Genomic DNA, 19116 nt, shown 5'->3' on the forward strand with positions numbered 1-19116 from the left:
GTATTGTTAACTCTCTTGCACAAAGAATGTGGTATTACCATGAAACAATACTGAAGGTGTTTCTGAGCAAATAGTGTTTGGAAAAATATAACTTGTTAGAAAAGAATGTAATGTAAAATCAAATCGCATTTGTTACATGCGCCAAATACAACAGTTGTAGTAGACCTTACAGTGAAATGCGTACTTACAAGCTCTTAACCAACAATGCAGTTAAGAAAAATAAGTGTCAAGAAAGTATTTACTAAAATAAACTGAAGTAAAAAATGTAAACATGAAAAAAATACAAATAAAAAAAGAAAATAGAAAAATAACAAATAATTAAAGGGCAACAATAAAATAACAGAAATGAGCCTATATACAGGGGGTCCCGGCAGGTTAGTTGAGGTAATTGAGGTCATATGTACATGTCGGTAGAGGTAAAGTGACTATGCATAAATAATAAACAGAGAGTAGCAGCAGCGTAAAAATGGGGCGGGTCAATGCAAATAGTCCAGGTAGCCATTTGAGTAGCTGTTCAGGAGTCTTATGGCTTGGGGGTAGAAGCTGTTAAGAAGCCTTTTGGACCTAGACTTGGTGCTCCGGCACTGCTTGCCGTGCGGTAGCAGAGAGAACAGTCTGTGACTAGGGTGGCTGGAGTCTTTGGCAGTTTTGAGTGCCTTCCTCTGACACGCCTGATATAGAGATCCTGGATGGCAGGAAGCTTGGCCAAAGTGATGTACTGGGCCGTACGCACTACCCTCTGTTGTGCCTTATGGTCGGAGGCCGATCAGTTGCCTTACCAGGCGGTGTTGCATCCGTTCAGGATGCTCTCGATGGTGCAGCTGATAGAACCTTTTGAGGATCTGAAGACCCATGCCAAATCTTTTCAGTGTCTTGAGAATAGGCATTGTCGTGCCCTCTTCACGTCTGTCTTGGTGTGTTTGGACCATGATAGTTCGTTGGTGATGTGGACACCAATGTGGACACCAAGCTCTTAACCTGCTCATGTAATGTAAATGCTACCCACATACATAATGTAATGTAAAATGTGACCACATACATAATGTAATGTAAAATGCATCCACATACATAATGTAAAATGCTGTCCACATACATAATGTAATGTAAAATGCTGTCCACATACATAATGAAATGTAAAATGCTGTCCACATACATAATGTAAAATGCTGTAAACATACATAATGTAATGTTAAATGTGTCCAAATACATCATGTAATGTAAAATACTGTCTACATACATCATGTAATGTAAAATACTGTCTACATACATCATGTAATGTAAAATACTGTCTACATACATCATGTAGTGAAAACACTGTCTACATACATCATGTAGTGTAAAATGCTGACCATTAACATCATGATACTGTTCTCTATTGTTTAGAATTGGAATCGATGTGAGAAAAAAATAATTGCAATAAATAGGGTAAATACAATAAAACATTAACGTATTTAGTGAATTTGAAAATTAAGTTCACAAAATTAATGTTGATAGCCTCACAGGAGCCACATAATTTCCACCTGGTTGATCAGTTCAGAATATGCCCTCATTCACCAATGCCCATAAAGGAGATTGGGCCAGTGTAGTTTTTCTGCTCGTCAAACAGAGCAATCCTTTTGCATGTATATGTTTTTGCATTGTTTACCTACCAGCACAAAACAAAGGACACCATACAACCTTATTGCACAGCACAGATGAGTGGCGCAGCAGTCTAAAGCACTGCATCTCAGTGCAAGAGGCGTCACTACAGTTCCAGGTTTGAATCCAGGCTGTATCACATCCGGTAATGATTGGGAGTCCTATGATTCGTCCAGGTTTGGCAGGGGTAGGCCGCCATTATAAATAATCATTTGTTCTTAACTCTCTTGTCTAGTTAAATAAAGTGTAACGACCCTGGGTTTATAAGCGCTGAAATCGACCCTGCCGCACGAGCATGCTTTTGCGGCACAGTCGATAGCGCGCCGGACCTCGGGCTGGAAGGTCGAGGGTTCGAGACCTGCTACCTGCTGTTTCATTACATTTGTGTGGGAAGTGGTACAAAAGGTTAAATGTAAAAAAAAAAAATCAACTGGTTGTGTCCTTACTGTGCCGTTGAGTATCCTTGAAAAGTGGAGATGACAAGTAAAGTTGTGAAAGGAATTTTCCACACTGCTATTGCTCCCTGTGATCCCGGGACGTCCCTAACCCCTCCCCTATTGAAGTTGTAATGTAAAATGCGTAGGGGTTATCATGTATTGTTGAATGTTTTGTAAAAATGTATTTCATCTTTCACAAACGTCACATCCGTAAACAAAGAAGTCCCATGTGAAGAGCCTTCCATTCATCGAGAAGGAAAGGGAGGTAATTGTACTGTAAACAATGGATGTGTCATATATCGAAGTGGATATTTTCTTTCAGTAAGCTACAGCCGGGATAATACCATATATTGAGATGAATGAAACATGTATTCGATATATAATGATAGCTATCTATCCATAAATTGTTGTTTGAATATACGGTTTAGGTTTGTATTAACGTTGCCCAACAAAGTACTCCCCACCGCTACTGAACGGTTTAGCCCAAATCGAACCGCAAGCCAGCTGTGGTCTTGGACCATTAAAAATACTAAAGTGCCGTCAGCTAATTAGACTCAACCTCCTTTACAAACTACTCTTTTGGTGTATAACCTAGTCTCCCACAGCGGAGACGTGAAAAAGGTAAAACATAGCTATATTTCGATGTATATTTTTGTTAGCATTAGCACATGCTAGTTGGAAACAGCTAGATAGCGAAACCCTTTGAGCTTGTCAACAGTCACCTATGCTATGATGTTGATAGTTACCAATGTATTGTTTGGGTCATGTTTATCCTTGTTGGTGTGATTGAGCTGGATGTATGTAATCGTAACGTTACAAACTTGAACCCATTAGAAATTGGTGATTTAGCGTTTGCATTGTTGTTTACAAACATAACAATTTATATCTTCTAGCTGTTAAAAAGCCATTTAGCTCATTGTCAGATTAAATCTAATGTCGTTACAATAACAACTATTGCTTGTAGCGACATTTTAATTGGAGTGGGTAGCTTCAATACAATTCTTCCTGTGTAACTTGATGCGAGGATCAACATGCTTTGCAATCAATTAAAACCCTTTCAGCGACATAGTTATTGTCTTGCGTTTCTTTTGGCACAGGCAGATCTCTTCTCAGTCTTGTCCAGCGCTCTTGTTTTGGTGCTGCAGGATCACGTGTACTTATCAGTGACGCGTGTGTGGATATATTGTTTTGTGCATGCAGCTTGTACAGTGTACTGCAGTTTAACTGAAAATGCCCTTTGCTGTAACCAGCCTTGTAGTGCTGAGCGACGGATGGCCTCTACGAATCCGAGAGTGAAAGACTCGTTTCTAACATGCAGGCTCACTTTTTGTAAACATTCCCATCACAAGTCAGACTTTTGAATATGCTTAATCTGAATGTACAGTACCAGTCAAAAGTTTGGACACACCTACTCATTCAATAGTTTTTCTTCATTTTTAATAGTGAAGACAAACTATGAAATAATACATGGAATCATGTAGTAACCAAGTGTTTAACAAATCAAAACATGTTATATTTTAGATTCTTCAAAATAGCCACCCTTTGCCTTGATGACAGCTTTGCACACTCTTGGCATTCTCTCAACCAGCTTAACCTGGAATGCTTTTTCAACATGGCGCTTGATGGTTTTTGCGACTGCACTTGAAGAAACTTTAAAAGTTCTTGACATTTTCCACATTGACTGACCTTCATGTCTTAATAGTAGTGATGGACTGTCATTTTTCTTTGCTTATTTGAGCTATTCTTGCCATAACATGGACTTGGTCTTTTACCAAATAGAGCTATCTTCTGTATACTACCTCTACCTTGTCACAACACAACTGATTGTCTCAAATGCATTAAGAAGGAAAGAAATTCCACAAATGAACTTTTAACAAGGCACACCTGTTAATTGAAATGCATTCCAGGTGACTACCTCATGAAGCTGTTTAAGAGAATGCCAAGAGTGTGCAAGCAGTCATCAAGGCAAAGGGTGGCTACTTTGAAGAATCTCAAATAAAAAATATTTTTTGAATTGATTAACACATTTATTTTTTTTGGTTACCACATGATTCCTTATGTGCTATTTCATAGTTAGAAACATTCTACAATGTATAAAATAGTAAAAATAAAGAAACCCTGGAATGAGTAGGCGTGTCCAAAGTTTTGACTGGTGCTGGTTTTTGTCCTTATGTAAGAGGTGATCTGAGACAAAGTATTCGCAGGGAAGTGTTCTTTGCCCAACTTTTAGTACAATGGTCTGTATATGGTTGTATATAAAAAATCAATACTGATGCAATTGAGTACCACAGTATTTGTCATAAAACCTGGAAATGGTTCCAATAATTTTTTTCACCATAAATTTCTCCATCTGGGATTTTAGCACAGGAGGTTGGTGGTACCTTAATTTGTGAGTACGGGCTCGTGGTAATGGCTGGGAGTGGAATAGTATCAACTGTTTTCCATGTTTGATGCCATTCCATTCGCTATGTTACAGCCATTTATTATGAGCCGTCCTCCCCTCAGCAGCCTCCTGTGGATTTTAGAATGATGTCATATAAGGTCTGTGTTTCGTGTAGGCTTACCCTGGCATGATATTTTGATAACCACACAAATCTCTCTCGGGCAAGGTAACTTTTAAATGTTTCAATGCTAACTATTGATAAAAGTAAATGGACATATTGTGCATAACGTGCAATGCCTGAAACGCTTGAAAATACAAGTTACAGAATCTACCAACACCGCAAAAAGTCAGGTAAACAACCCTTTCCTGTGGATACCCTATCTCCACCACCTACCTCCAAAAGGATCAACAGCATGTACAACTGGTAAAGTAAGTGTAAATATCATTTTATTCAACATCCTGGCTTATAGAGCCTACTGCGTCTTTTTTAGGGCAACTTCGGTCAGACTGCTAATCCATGGCGTAACCATGGTAACAGTCTGTTTAGACAAAGCATGGGAATCAACCAATGACAGAGTTGCCATGGAAAGCTATTTTCCCGACAGTTGTTCACTGATATAGTCCGTGCACTGCACACACACAAGGGTAGCTATTTTGTCTGCATGTGGATACGGGACGCTTTGTGATTGAAATGTGATCATATCGAACTAACTCGTCTAACTACACTAATAGACATATCCTAGTCTTTTTATATCCACTGTGCAGTGTCAAGTGGTGGTGAAGTGTCAGTTGCTCTCCCGGGATTGACATTAAGGGTTGCCCTATTGCCTAGGGCAAGTGACCTGAGCAGTTGTGCATGTTGAGCCTGCTCTGTGGTTGCCCCAATGGGTATGTGATATATATATATATATATTTATTTATTTTACTGTTAACAACCAAAAAGCTAAGTATTCCAGTTGTCTGGTCTTTCTAGTTTCTCTGGTTCCTGTCTAGGGGAAAATGATCATACTTGATCATAATCTTCGGCCATTCAAAATACTCCTGACTTGGTCGATGGGCGAATGCCTTTCAGACCTTCATCTCAATCCCTGCTCTGTAACCCTATGTGAAGTTCATTTTCCTCCTGGGTCAGGGCTCTACAGTGCAACCATTTTACTCACACATGCGCCTAAATATGTTGCTGTGCGACCTGGAATTTAAATTTAGGAGCACCAGTGTGCCTAGAAATATAAACAATTCTAGCTTTATTACCTCAACTATTTTCCATTGTGCTCCTTAATGTCTTTGTGTGCGCCAGCATTTTTCTATTTAGGTGCACACATGCTCCTTGGAAGGAAGAAATAATAAGGTCAGCGTAGGTTCTTGTGCTGGTTTGCCTTATCAATGCCTCTGTGTCTAAGCAAGCTAATCAGATGCAGTCATTTTAAAATGGTTTGACTTGCATTTGCTTTAGGAATTCTCTCTGAATCACCTGCCTGTTTATCTTTCATTGGAAGGACAGGGCACATCACTTCAGGCATCACAATAGACATGGGCTGATCTAGAAAACAAATGCAGTGCATTCGGAAAGTGTTCAGACCCCTTGACCCCTTCCACATTTTGTTACGTTACAGCCTTGTTCTAAAATGTAATACATTATTTTCCCCCTCAATCTACACACACTATACCCCATAATGACAAAGAGAAAAGTTTGTGATTTTTTTTTGCAAATGTATTAAAAATAAATAAAATACCTTATTTACATAAGTATTCAGACCCTTTGCTATGAAATTTGAAATTGAGCTCTGTGCATCCTGTTTCCATTGGTCATCCTTGAGTTGTTTCTACAACTTGATTTAGTCCACCTGTGGTAAAGTCAATTGATTGGACATGATTTGGAAAGGCACACACCTGTCTATATAAGGTCCCACAGTTGACAGTGCATGTCAGAGCAAAAACCAAGACATGAAGTCAAAGGAATTGTCCGTAGAGTTCCGAGAGAGGATTGTGTCAAGGCGCAGATCTGGGGAAGGGTACCAAAACCATTTCTGCGGTATTGAAGGTCACCAAGATCGCAGTGGCCTCCATCATTCTTAAATGGAAGAAATAGTATCAAGGCTGTAATCGCTGCCAAAGGTGCTTCAACAAAGTACTGAGTGAAGGGTCTCAATACTAATATAAATGTGAGATTTACATTTTTTATTATTTTTTAAAATACATTTTCACAAATTTCTAAAATGTTTTTGCTTTGTCATTATGGGGTATTGTGTGTAGATTGAGGGGGGGGGGGACGATTTAATGCATTTTAGAATAAGTCTGTAATGTAACAAAATGTGGAAAAAATGAAGGGGTCTGAATACTTTCTGGATGCACATTATCAAAAAACTTCAGACATTCCCTTTCTCTTGTGACCTTTCAGATATGGGTTATGACCTTGCCATGTCTGACAGGAGAATGACGATGAAGGTCATGACTGAGACTACACACAGGCATAGACTCTAAAGTCACAGCCTTCCTCCATAAGAAGGAAGCACCACCTAGCTCTCTGGACTGGAGTTGTTGGTGTTTTCTCTGCCAGATAGCCCAACAGGGCAACACACGTCTGATACTGTGTCTTCTGTATATGGCACGTTGGCCTAGTAGTTCGACATAGTGAATTGTATTGGAATGTTTTAAGGTCCATTTTAAAACTATTGGCCTATATTCAAGTGCTTTGCCTCAACACTTATTGTTCTAAAAAGTGTAGGCCAAGTTGTTTACTTGATCTTAATGATGGGATGGCTGGAAGTGTGCCTTTTTTATGTTGCTTGGACTGATGTGCGGTACACGAGAATGATTACCCCGTCCATCTAAGCAGTGAAGTGTAACTGGATCTGTGAACGATTGGCTGAGAATCCCACTGTTCTCATGTTACCCTGGAGACGCATGCAATCCCATTCATAACACTGTCCCTTTTGTTTTGTAATTGTGGAAGTAGGCTGAACTATGGTGATAATATCCCTCTTTTAAAACATTTTAGATTTTTTTTTTCTCATTTTGTCTGTCATAGTTGAAGTGCACCTATGATGAAAATTACTGGCCTCTCATCTTTTTAAGTGGGAGAACTTGCACAATTGGTGGCTGACTAAATACTTTTTTGCCCCACTGTACATACATACATACATACATACAGTTGAAGTTGGAAGTTTACATACATACACTTAGGTTGGAGTCATTAAAACTCATTTTTCAACCACTCCGCAAATTTCTTGTTAACAAACTATAGTTTTGGCAAGTCGGTTAGGACATCTACTTTGTGCATGACACAAGCAATTTTTCCAACATTTGTTTACATACAGATTATTTCACTTATAATTCACTGTATCACAATGCCAGTGGGTCAGAAGTCTACATACACTAAGTTGACTGTGCCTTTAAACAGCTTGGAAATTTAAAAAAAATGATGTCAAGGTTTTAGAAACTTTTGATAGGCTAGTTGACACCATTTGAGTTAATTGGAGTTGTACCTGTGGATGCATTTCAAGGCCTACCTTCAAACTCAGTGCCTCGTTGCTTGACATCATGGAAAAATCAAAAGAAATCAGCTAAGACCTCCAGAAAAAGAATTGTAGACCTCCTCGAGTCTGGTTCATCCTTGGGAGCAATTTCCAAACGCCTGAAGGTACCACATTCATCTGTACAAACAATAGTACGCAAGTATAAACACCATGGGACCACGCAGCCGTCATACCGCTCAGGAAGGAGACGCGTTCTGTCTCGTAGAGATGAACGTACTTTGGTGCGAAAAGTGCAAATCAATCCCAGAACAACAGCAAAGGACCTTGTGAAGATCCTGGAAGAAACGGGTACAAAAGTATCTATATCCACAGTAAAAACGAGTCCTATATCGACATAACCTGAAAGGCCGGTCAGCAAGGAAGAAGCCACTGCTCCAAAACTGCCATAAAAAAGCCGGACTACGGTTTGCAACTGCACATGGGGACAAAGATTGTACTTTTTGGAGAAATGTCCTCTGGTCTGATTAAACCAAAATAGAACTGTTTTCCATAATGACCATCGTTATGTTTGGAGGAAAAAGAAGTGCCCTCTCCCCACTTTGGTTGAGCTTTCAAATGCCAAAATGGTTATTCTCAACACTTTTTGTTCTTATTTAAGAAATGTTATGCCCCCTATTTACAGCTAGCCCTCCCAAAACTATAACACTGGATGATGTTATGTCTTCTGCCCGGGACCTGTCCAACCTGACCCTGGCCCACGAGATCATCGTCAACCGTGACTTCCATGTGGAGCAGCCCCACCTACCTCAGAACAGGTACCTACCAGCTCAAAATGGACGCCCAGTAAACATGGCCATCACTTGGCCATCACTTGGGCTACTCAAATGCCAATTGACAACTGATGATATTCAATTCTCCTTTTCAGTTTGGAGAAGCAAGTCAAAGATATAGTTCACAAGGCTTTCTGGGATGGCCTGGAGTCTGAGCTGAATGATGACCCACCAGAGTATGAGCACACCATCAAACTGCTGGAGGAGATCAGAGAGGTGAGCTTTGGCCCCTTTCCCCTCTATCAATCTTGATGAATCCATGGTTGGAAAGCTTATCTTTTCAGGAAGATGACCCTGTTGGAAGACTTTGAAAACGTATCATTTCTAACTCCCTGAGCAGTAATCACTGATCTGACACAAGTGGATAAGCAACAGTTATGTAGTGGAATCCATTCTTTCACCTGTCCAATTGTGTATGTATTGTGAATGTATGTATTTAAAATGGGCTAATAGCTTTTAAGATTGATATCTTCTTGCTATATATTGTTTCTTTCCTTCATTTTTTAAAACCATTTACTATGAACAGATCCTGTTGTCGTTCCTGAGCCCGGGAGCCAATCGGCTACGGACTCAGATCCTGGAGGTGCTGGACATGGATCTGATTCGCCAGCAGGCGGACAAGGAAGCGGTGGACATACACGGCCTGGCCTCTTACATCATCGCCATCATGGGCAAGCTGTGTGCCCCTGTCCGTGACGACGAGGTCAAGAAGCTCCGCGAGAGCCCCGACAATGTTGCGTCAATGTACAAGTACGTTTGGGCAAAGTTTTGTTTCCAACCCTTGTGAATATTTATTTGGATATTTGTAGCCATCCCCATACATGGCTAGCACCCATTTGATTCTGTTGCCTCTCTAAAGCTACCGTGCATTCGGAAAGTATTCAGACCCCATGTCTTTTTCCACATTGTGTTACGTTACAGCCTTATTCTAAAATGGATTACAAAAAATGTTTAATCAATCGACACACAATACCACAATGACAAAGTGAAAAGCGGTTTTTAGACATTTTTGCAAAATTTTAAAATAAATATATAGAAAATACCTTATTTACATAAGTATTCAGACCCTTTGCTATGCGAATCGAAATTGAGCCCAGATGTATTCTGTTTCCATTGCTCATCCTTGAGATGTTTCTACAACTTAATTGAAGTCCACCTTTGTTAAATTCAATTGACCCTTTTAGATCTCCGAAGCTAGGAGTACAGATGTTGAGGTATGGGTTTGATGACGGCAAGTCACTAGGTATTACTTCTGGAAGCATCTGTTTTGAGAGTGTTATTACATTGAGCAGGGAGATCTTCCAGGTGCTGGACCTGATGAAGATGGACATGGTGAATTTTACCATCCAGAGCCTGCGGCCCGATCTGCAGAGGCAGTCAGTGGAGTATGAGAGGGCCAAGTTCCAGAGCATCGTGGAGAAGACTCCCAGTGAGTCTGCATTGTTATTAACCTTTAATTATTGTGACGTACAAGCTTTGACTAATCCACCTCCCACTGTTGTTTATTGCGGCATCCGCTTTGTGACACTTGACCTGATCTGTTAGTGAGATTTTGTGTAGATTCATACCTAAAAACTGACCCTAGTGTTTTGTGTGAGGAATCTTTCCCAATGTCCTTTTTAGTTAGATTCGGGTACGTTGTGAATCTGCGTTGGCATGGAAGGGAGTGCTCGACATCCATTCTCCTGTTGTTATTTTGGAGGGTGTCATCGGAAAAGGGTAGAATGTTCATGAAGTGCTACTGATACAAAGAACATTTATACACGTTTCATAGACTTTATGACAAAAGGGAAAGGCCTATATATTTAGAATCATGTCGCCCATTTTTACAACGTCACATTTCGTATGCTTTATGCTGTGCAGAGCGTAGGTTAAATAAAGTTGATCTATAACTGTTTGTTACACGTTGACAAATCCAGAACACAAAATGCTATATTATTCATGCCATTAGCTTATTCATTATTCATCAAGTGCCACCGTTTGAATAGAAATATAAAAAGTTTGTTTTTAACTTATGTCGGCTTGTGATAACTCGCCATTAAACTGGTTAGGGCTCGGGAAATGTCATCTTGAATGAAAACAAGAGACTTGTTTTAATTGTTGCTTTCCAACATGTCGAAGACGTTTAAATCACTCGAGCTAAATTAGGAGACTTAATTAATATATACAACTTTTTTGGGGCGGGGGGCCCTGATTAATTGATATGATTATGGAATCACTAAATCTGATGGATTCTGATCTTTGACCTTTTGGAGATAAATATAATGCATGTTTTATTTTGTGTTAACATTAGTTGGAAAATGTTTTGTATGTTAGACCTTGCATAGTATTCAGTCATTTTGTTGGGATGTTTGAATGTGTTGACTTAATGTAGATTTTTGTTTTGTTATTTTGTGTCAGTGGATTTATAAAGTTGCTTGCTTTATATCTTCAAGGTACCAGTATTAGTTGTCCTTCTATACCTATATTTCCCTAAAAGCTATGGACATTTTATGTAATATCTATCTTTTGGTTTAGAACTCAAGTCATGAGAGGTGCTGAAGGTGTTTTGAAATGTCTAAAACAATGGAACTTTTTGACGCAGAATAAACATTGTATGTTGTTAGCTTTTAAAATTCACTTGAATAAATACATTTTTATCTTCTCATGTAATGCAGCTATAATACAATAAACTCTCATGCAGTACCTTATTATTTGTTTAGCAGTGACCTGTGTGTGTGTGTGTGTGTGTGTGTGTGTGTGTGTGTGTGCTTATTGAAAATAGTTGTCTACATACAGACACAACAATCAAAAGAGAGTTGTAATACCTGTAAAGGGCATAGATTGTAAAGATTACAATCGGACAAGTAATGTAACTAGAAGGAACATTTGTTGCTGTTAGATTACAGATAAACTCCAGTGACCTGACAAATCAGCTGCCTGTCTGGTTTTGAAGCCACCTCTCCTCCATCTTGCACCCCCGTTTTTAATGCATACCTTTTTAAATGATATGTGAGCTAAATATATAAAACATTTCTTTAAAGTGTATTTTTTTGTGTTAAAGTTGTAATATTACTGTCCCCACTACAACAACAAAAAATGATGTAGAATTCCATTCATTCCTATCCTATGGAGGACTGCTCCTTCTGGGGAGTGCCAATATGACTGACCTGTGGCTTCAAAGTCACTCGGTGGCCAATTCACATAATGCAGTCCAGGGTTTGTATACATCACTGGTGAGAACTTGCGTTTCCAAGCAACGCGTCCCTCATGCTATGAGGAAATAATGGTAGCTAAACGTACAGCAAGTTATGTTTCTTATCTCTTAATATGAATGAAAAATTATTTAGGTATTCTCCAAATTATGACAAATTCAAGTAGTATTTTTGTTTAATTTTATATTGTTTTTAGAGCTAACTTGTCAAAGTTCCAACTTCCATTGCTTGCTGGCTAGCTAATGTTAGCTAGCTAGTTAGTACAGAGCATTGCGGTAAAGATTGTGCATGACCGTTCAAGGGGGGAGCTACCCACTGGGTAAAAACTGGTTGAATAAACGTTTCCACGTCTTTTCATTGAATTTTTATGTGATGCCGTTGAATTAGCTAGATATTTGATTCACGAAGTTACCATGAATGAAAAATGACAGCCTGTGAATTGTTAGAGTTGCGTAAATTCGAATCTGGTATCAGGATAAATATGACAATGAGTCACCAATTGTATACTATGTATTTTGTATTAGCTAAGTAATAAATGGCAAATGCAACTTTCGTATATACGGGCTCACTGTAATTCCACATAGGGCAGAACAGGGAACTGACAGGATGTACGTAAACAGTTGTTCTTATACTGTGATAGACATAGTTCCAACCTGTCTGTTGGCCTATCACAGTAGAGGCTGAGCGTGGTTTAGACTTGCTCAGCCTATCGCAGGCGCTCAGGCTGGTCCCCGCCTCTTGGCGCTTCTTGGTGTCCTCCCTCCGTCGATGTATAGATTCTTACTGTTTTGGTATCGCAGCCTAGTTATAACAGTTGCTCAGTTCCTGCTATTGTGTTGTTCAGTATTTTTCCATCTCAGTTCAACCTCGTGATGACCACCCCTCCCTATACCTGATTAACCACAACTTTGTAACATACAGCAAGTCACACCATGTGCTCAATATTGTCACATACAAACACAAGGACAAAGCATCTGCTGGGCTGTTATCTACAGTTTTGTAACATGTTACTCAGTTCTTGTCACACACACAAACAGGCAAGTAGATGTAGCAAGCAGTTGTTTAATCTCATGATGATGCTCAAGTGCACAAATGCAGATACCTCACACAGCCATCAGATAATATTTAATCATATATATGGTAATGGCTATAATGTAAAACACAGAATCCCACCCCCAAGGGTGTGAATAAAAATTCAGCACTGAATCATATAACAGTTACAAAGTTTAAAATACCTTCATGTCCTGCATTAGATCCCACTATGTACTAGATTGGCTACCAGCCACCTAGGAACTTAAAACCCTCATGTCAAAAGAGAACAACAGCTAATTTAAAAATAGAATAAAAGAAAATGGTGTTAATTAAATTTAAGTCCCCCTTTTGACACCCGCTAGGGTGTCACTCATTATCCTTTATTTCAGCGGTCCCAACATAGTAATATGTTAATAGCATTTCATGAAAATAATAAAACGTTTATTATCAATAAAACATTATTTATCTTTTTACAGAAAAACAGAAGAAGAAAAAAATCCACCAAGAAAGATAGAAAAACAATCTATGTGATATATGCTTTTGTCTCCCCCTCTTGACACCCATAAGGGTGTCACTTATCAAAAACAGGGTACAACTTTATTGTTTATTGACATGTAAGATGTAGGATAAAACTTTGGTCATGGAAAACAGAGTAAAGCAGAGCAAAGCATTATTATTAACCATCTGGTCCTCTCAGCTACTCCTATCCTGCACCAGGTGGGCACCATGCCACCCAGGGACTCCAAACCTTCACAACAGGGAGAACAAACATACTGGAAAGAAAAACTTATCATAAAATAAAAATGTAAAAGAAGGAACTGTGGTGGTGGTTTTTTCTACTACATACCATAAGTCATCCTAAGTCAGTCCCATCCTCCCCTGAAAGCTAGATTCAGTATCAGCATCTCCAACTGGAGCATCAAGCAAAGGCATCATGCCTGAAGCCTTCACCACATCTGTAACAGACTTCTTAAAACACAGTATGATGCAAGCAGCACAACACATCAATAATAAAAATACAAGAATTAGGGTCAGACACCCAGTAACCACCATACCAGTGTACTTACCAAACCAGGCTCCCAACCAAGAGAACAGTCCAGACTCCTCCACCCCCGCCATGGTCCTCATCTCAGCAGGTAGTGCATCAAGCCCACTAAGGGCCTTAGATATACTACCATCTGGACTGGTGTTATTAGGGATAAACGTGCAACATTGTTCACCGAACATCTTACAGACACCCCCCTGACTGGCAAGAAGCATATCTAAAGCAAGTCTATTCTGTCTGGCAACCCTAGATGTGGCCTCCAGCTGTTCAGACATACCAGTGAGTGCATCACGGGAGTAATTCACAAAACGCTGTTGATTATAGTAGATGTAATAAATCCATGCAGTCTGTCTTGCATCCACTATGGCTGGACTCATAATAGGTAGTAAGTGCCAGAGTCCGTCATTCCTACCCAATGCCTGAAATTCATGAGGAACCCCAACAGGTTAGTGTGTATGTCAACTACATCCTCCGTCCATGGAGCACTACGTCTATGTCTCCCATGGGATGGAATGTTTTCAGGCCCCCTGGATACAGAACCCAACAGCTGTTCAGCAGTAACATCAACAATGGTCAGTGGAATTATCAAACTGGTCAGAGCACACGTACCTTGCCAGTCTCCTCTCAGAATGGGTCTCAGCACTCTTTTGGGTCCACAGATCCACCACACATCAGCCAGACCACTAGTTTGGTTTAGGCCTGCAACTGGCCAAGTGGCATTAATGGTTATGTTACTACTGCAATCAGCTTCAGGCAATCTCCCATAGGCTATGCCATTACCTGTACCCGTGATGCAACTGTAGTTGCCCCCATACGCCTTAACACCCCAAGGGGGCCGATGAGGAGGTACTGTAGGAAACACAAGGCTCAAAGAGGAACAGAGGGTTGAATTTGGCTTAAACCTGGTAAAATCTTCTCAGAATACACAACCACCCCTCTCCTTCTATAGCAAATGGGTGTGTAGCCAGAACAGGTCTAGCATGACCACAGATAATGCAGTCCTTTCTTTTCAGGGTTTTAGCTGTATACCTCATATAGGACAGCCACAAATTGTCACTACCATCAAAACCAGTCTCGATGCCTAATTGATCATTAGCTGAATAGTCTCTGATGTTAATTACCTGAATGGGATTTGACACAGTGGTGGTAGGTGGTAGCTCGGTCCAGGGGTGGTGGAGGAGTGTGTCTGGCTCTGGTTCGTCTGGGACCTCAGCGGCTCTGGCAGTACCTTAATAGGAAACAGGCCCATCGTGTCGGCCCCAGGTCTGTCCTGTCCAAGGGTGTAAGTGTCTGCATCAGAGAGCTTAATAGTTTTGATGGTTAGTAGGATTTCATCACCTTTACAGAGTTCAACAGTGTTCCCAGGTTATCCCCATATTATGGAAAACCTATCCATCTTTGTGGGATCCCCTATGCTATAAGGATACCCTCTTCTCCAATCCCAGAACCGTCCCAAGTTGGTTATCATGTAATCCCCATACGGACACCCTCCCCCATTACACAGGTACACTGGCACTCCTGTAAAGCCCCACCCTCTCCCAGAGAACACATCAGCAGCCAGAGGCCAAACCACACTTCCACTTCTATGAAAGCTACACAGTGATGGGAGGGCGGGGTCAGGGAAGCTTCGTTAAGAGAGTTAAACCCCGAGCCATATTGGTTTCGGTTCTTCTCTCTAACTCTGTGATGGTTCGTCAGTGTCAGTGTGTCCTACCCTCCAACAATGTGTGATATGTCCCCAGGTAGCTACCGCAAAGGCTGTCACCAGGGGTACTTGGTATGGCCCTCCCAACGGGCTGCTTCCCATCTATTCTCCTCGGGGACTGGGTTGAGTGAATCACCTGCTCCTTTAATTCACCTGTAATGCATAAAATCTTGGACATACACAGGTTTGGTTAACAAACAGTTTCTCATTTGTTCTATCTGATTATATCTTTAACTTCTATGCCTATTTGATAGCAAGAATATATATTATATATATTTTTTTAAATTAGTTTTTTATCCAATAGGCCCCATCCTATCCTAGACCACAACTTACCCATCCCCCTTTTGATACCTGGCTCTGCCCAGGTAACAACCAATGACTTAGGTAAGATTAGTATATTATCCTTCTGTTCTGACATTATCATGTAGGAGCGCCCCTTTCATTCTCCACATGTCCAATTCTCCCTTTTGTCTCCACTCAGTAACTGTTATCTACACATTCTGTTATCTTTGCTCGTCCTTGCGCCCCTTCTAAAACTTCTTCTCTCTGCTCTCCAACCTTCAAGGTCTCCACAGTGCGGGGGAGGGCTCTTCTGTCTGCCTTTTCCCCCTATCTGTCTGTAGCTCTTTTTCTCATGTTTCCAAATTTTAACTAAATGTCTCACTGTTTGGCTTTATCTAAACTCATGGATTTTTTTGAAAAACATGTCTATGGTGGCAATTTCTAGTCTTATATAGGTTAATTAAACTCCAATATAATTAATTTACCTTAAAAAAACAGTATTACCCATGACCATGAATTCATTATTCAAATGGCACCCCCCTGTGGCTGATCAGTCCACCTGGGAGAGCCATGAAAGCAGGTCAAAGGTTACACCATCCCCTTACATTCGTGTTCCATACCATATTAGACATATTAAAGAACCCTTTATCTTAAACAAAAATCACTTGCTTAATTAAAAAAATAAAGAAAATAGAACTCCTAATATTCCATATGTGAGTGTATCTCTTTAAGATATCTTATCTGTGGGAACATGGAAATCCCCTTAACCCAAACGTTTACTACAAAAACAAAACCTAATAACTTTGATTATCCCCTCAAACTCAAATAATTTGTCTCGATGTTTCATGTCTTACATTTGTGTTTCTCCAAATTGTCTCCCCAAAATACTTCTTAAAAACCCTGCCATTAGACACACACAACTGTGATAAACATACACTGTCCCTTTAAACATAAAATAAACTCAGCCTGCAATCCACTCTGCGGGTCTTTCATTGTTCCCCATAATGAAAACAGATTCTAATGTTATTATACCTTAACCTCCTGTTTAATTTCAATGGTGTTATCTGAACAATCAATAACCGGGAAGTACTTGTGTAAATTAATTAAAAGAACAAAATAAATCTACCTTATTTCTCAAGTATGTTCAGATGTTGATTATGTAATTCTACAATATTAGTATAGTTCAAACCTCATCATATGAATCTACACACAGAATTTTACGTTAATAGAGTTGAACACTTTTTCCAACAGTCATGCACACCCCCTCAATGATATATGATATAACTCTGTGCAAACGTCTCATCTGCAAGTCCGTGACTTTTTATACATTCTCACCGGTACCAGCACCAACTGAAATCCCTAATGTACCACACTCGCTTGGTCCCCGACCTCATTCATACCGATATTAGTCCCCGACTGAATATCAAGCGTATTTCATGCACACCATTTGAGTCTCACAAATCTTCATTCACGCCAGTAAGCTTCAACTTACACCATACACACACAAATCTTCATTCACGCCAGTAATGGCCCCGCCTTCTATCCATTCTCTGTACAGCTTCTCACCTCGTCTCTTCCACTCCTTACCCTCTTTGCCTCCATTCACTTCCAGAGTGGACTTCAGCGTTTACACCTTTTCTATTTCCTACAACATTTTATGTACACTACAATACTGTCAACAACCTATGCCTTTACTCAAACCCAAGTGGTACCCTTTCCATACGGCTAAATCGGCCCCCAATTAGGTCTAAAGTAAGAACTCAATTATGCACTGTGGGTCCCCTGGGGTATTAAGTAGTCTAGTGTCCCCCGGATTATCACCTTTACTTCAATACCAAATGTACAAAATAAAAAATACAATCACTCCATATGACTAACGTGTCGACCGGATCACGTTTCTACAACAACTTAATGTCTCACTCAAACTTGGTAGTCAGTGCGCCGACTTTACTACCCGATGTACTTCACACACACCTATGCTTTGTTAGGACCTTAAAGAGACCCTCTCCATAGGGCTAAATCGGTCTCAAGTCCAATTAGTCAATTTAATTATCCGTCATTCATACTTGGCCCTGCCTAGTACATCAGGTAATATTTAATCATATATATGGTAATGGCTATAATGTAAAACACAGAATCCCACATAATGTGAATCATAACAGGCAGCGGGTACAGAAATGCATGTCTTTGTGTGCACTGTGTGTCATGTAGCTACAGTATGTGTATGACCCAAGAGAGGTCTGAACCTGGACCCAGAGGTGACCATGCATGCCCAAAAGTGCCATGTCATATCCTGATACTAGAGTTGCTCGTTCAAGCTCTGTAGACTAGTGTATACCAAGGCTTCTTTGTTGTCTATGTCAAACAGTGAGGGGATGAGCAGTGGCAAAATGAAAGTGGTGGGCCACCTCTCCCGAGCGGCGGAGGCCAAACGACGGGTGGCAGAGGGCCAGGACATGCTGACCTCCATGACACAGATGGTGGCCTGCACCCAGGACATCCAGCAGAGATACCGCAGCATCCTGGGGCCACTGTCCCTCTTCTTCCAGTCCAACCCCGAGAGAGAGAAGAGGGCAGGTGTGTGGGGACCTAAAGCTGTTGGAGGGAAGACAGCCTGGTGCCTTGTGTGAGGTGCTATTGTTGATCCGTGATTGTATGCATGAGGCCTTTGAGTTATTTGAATCAACAAAAGGATGTGTAGACAGTTTTACCCACTCAAATTCATTTACAGGGCTGACCTGAAAACACACACAGGGTGTCGATCTACACAGTCTATTTTCTCTATCCACATGCCCCACACATCTCTTATGATGCCAAAACAAAATATGTTTATTGTTTTTTTTGAATGGAGGTGATACAGGAGAATGAAAGGTATGTACACACGTCCCGGGTGTGTTGTTCCTCCCAGACAGGGTCCAGGAGGAGAGGCCAGTGTCCCCGTCGGTGTCATAGGGGGTGAAGGCCAACCCCACCTCCATGGCCGACATGTGTCAGCAGCTACAGTACAGGATCCAGGAGAATTCCGTGCTCCACTCCACCCCTGTGGAGGATCAGCAAGCTCTGGTGAGCCACTTTATTAGGATCCACTATACAC

At 40.6% G+C, this 19116-nt stretch overlaps 1 protein-coding gene across 6 annotated transcripts in view; it reads left to right on the forward strand.

The window, feature by feature from the left end:
* Positions 1–1951: 1951 nt before the first annotated feature.
* Positions 1952–19116, forward strand: part of LOC112237396 (T-complex protein 11-like protein 2) — an 18449-nt gene continuing 1284 nt past the window's right edge. Inside the window, exons 1-7 of one of the 6 annotated variants that reach the window (XM_042317443.1) lie at positions 2348–2696; positions 4778–4887; positions 8617–8749; positions 8860–8980; positions 9291–9514; positions 18391–18648; positions 18931–19085. In XM_042317443.1, the coding sequence (XP_042173377.1) occupies positions 8652–8749; positions 8860–8980; positions 9291–9514; positions 18391–18648; positions 18931–19085 (856 nt within the window). In that variant the 5' untranslated portion in view covers positions 2348–2696; positions 4778–4887; positions 8617–8651. The other 5 variants (XM_042317442.1, XM_042317441.1, XM_042317445.1 and 2 more) reach the window with 5 other exon arrangements.

This window comes from Oncorhynchus tshawytscha, unplaced genomic scaffold, assembly GCF_018296145.1.
Source record: "Oncorhynchus tshawytscha isolate Ot180627B unplaced genomic scaffold, Otsh_v2.0 Un_contig_135_pilon_pilon, whole genome shotgun sequence".
NCBI classification, from domain to species: Eukaryota; Metazoa; Chordata; class Actinopteri; order Salmoniformes; family Salmonidae; genus Oncorhynchus; species Oncorhynchus tshawytscha.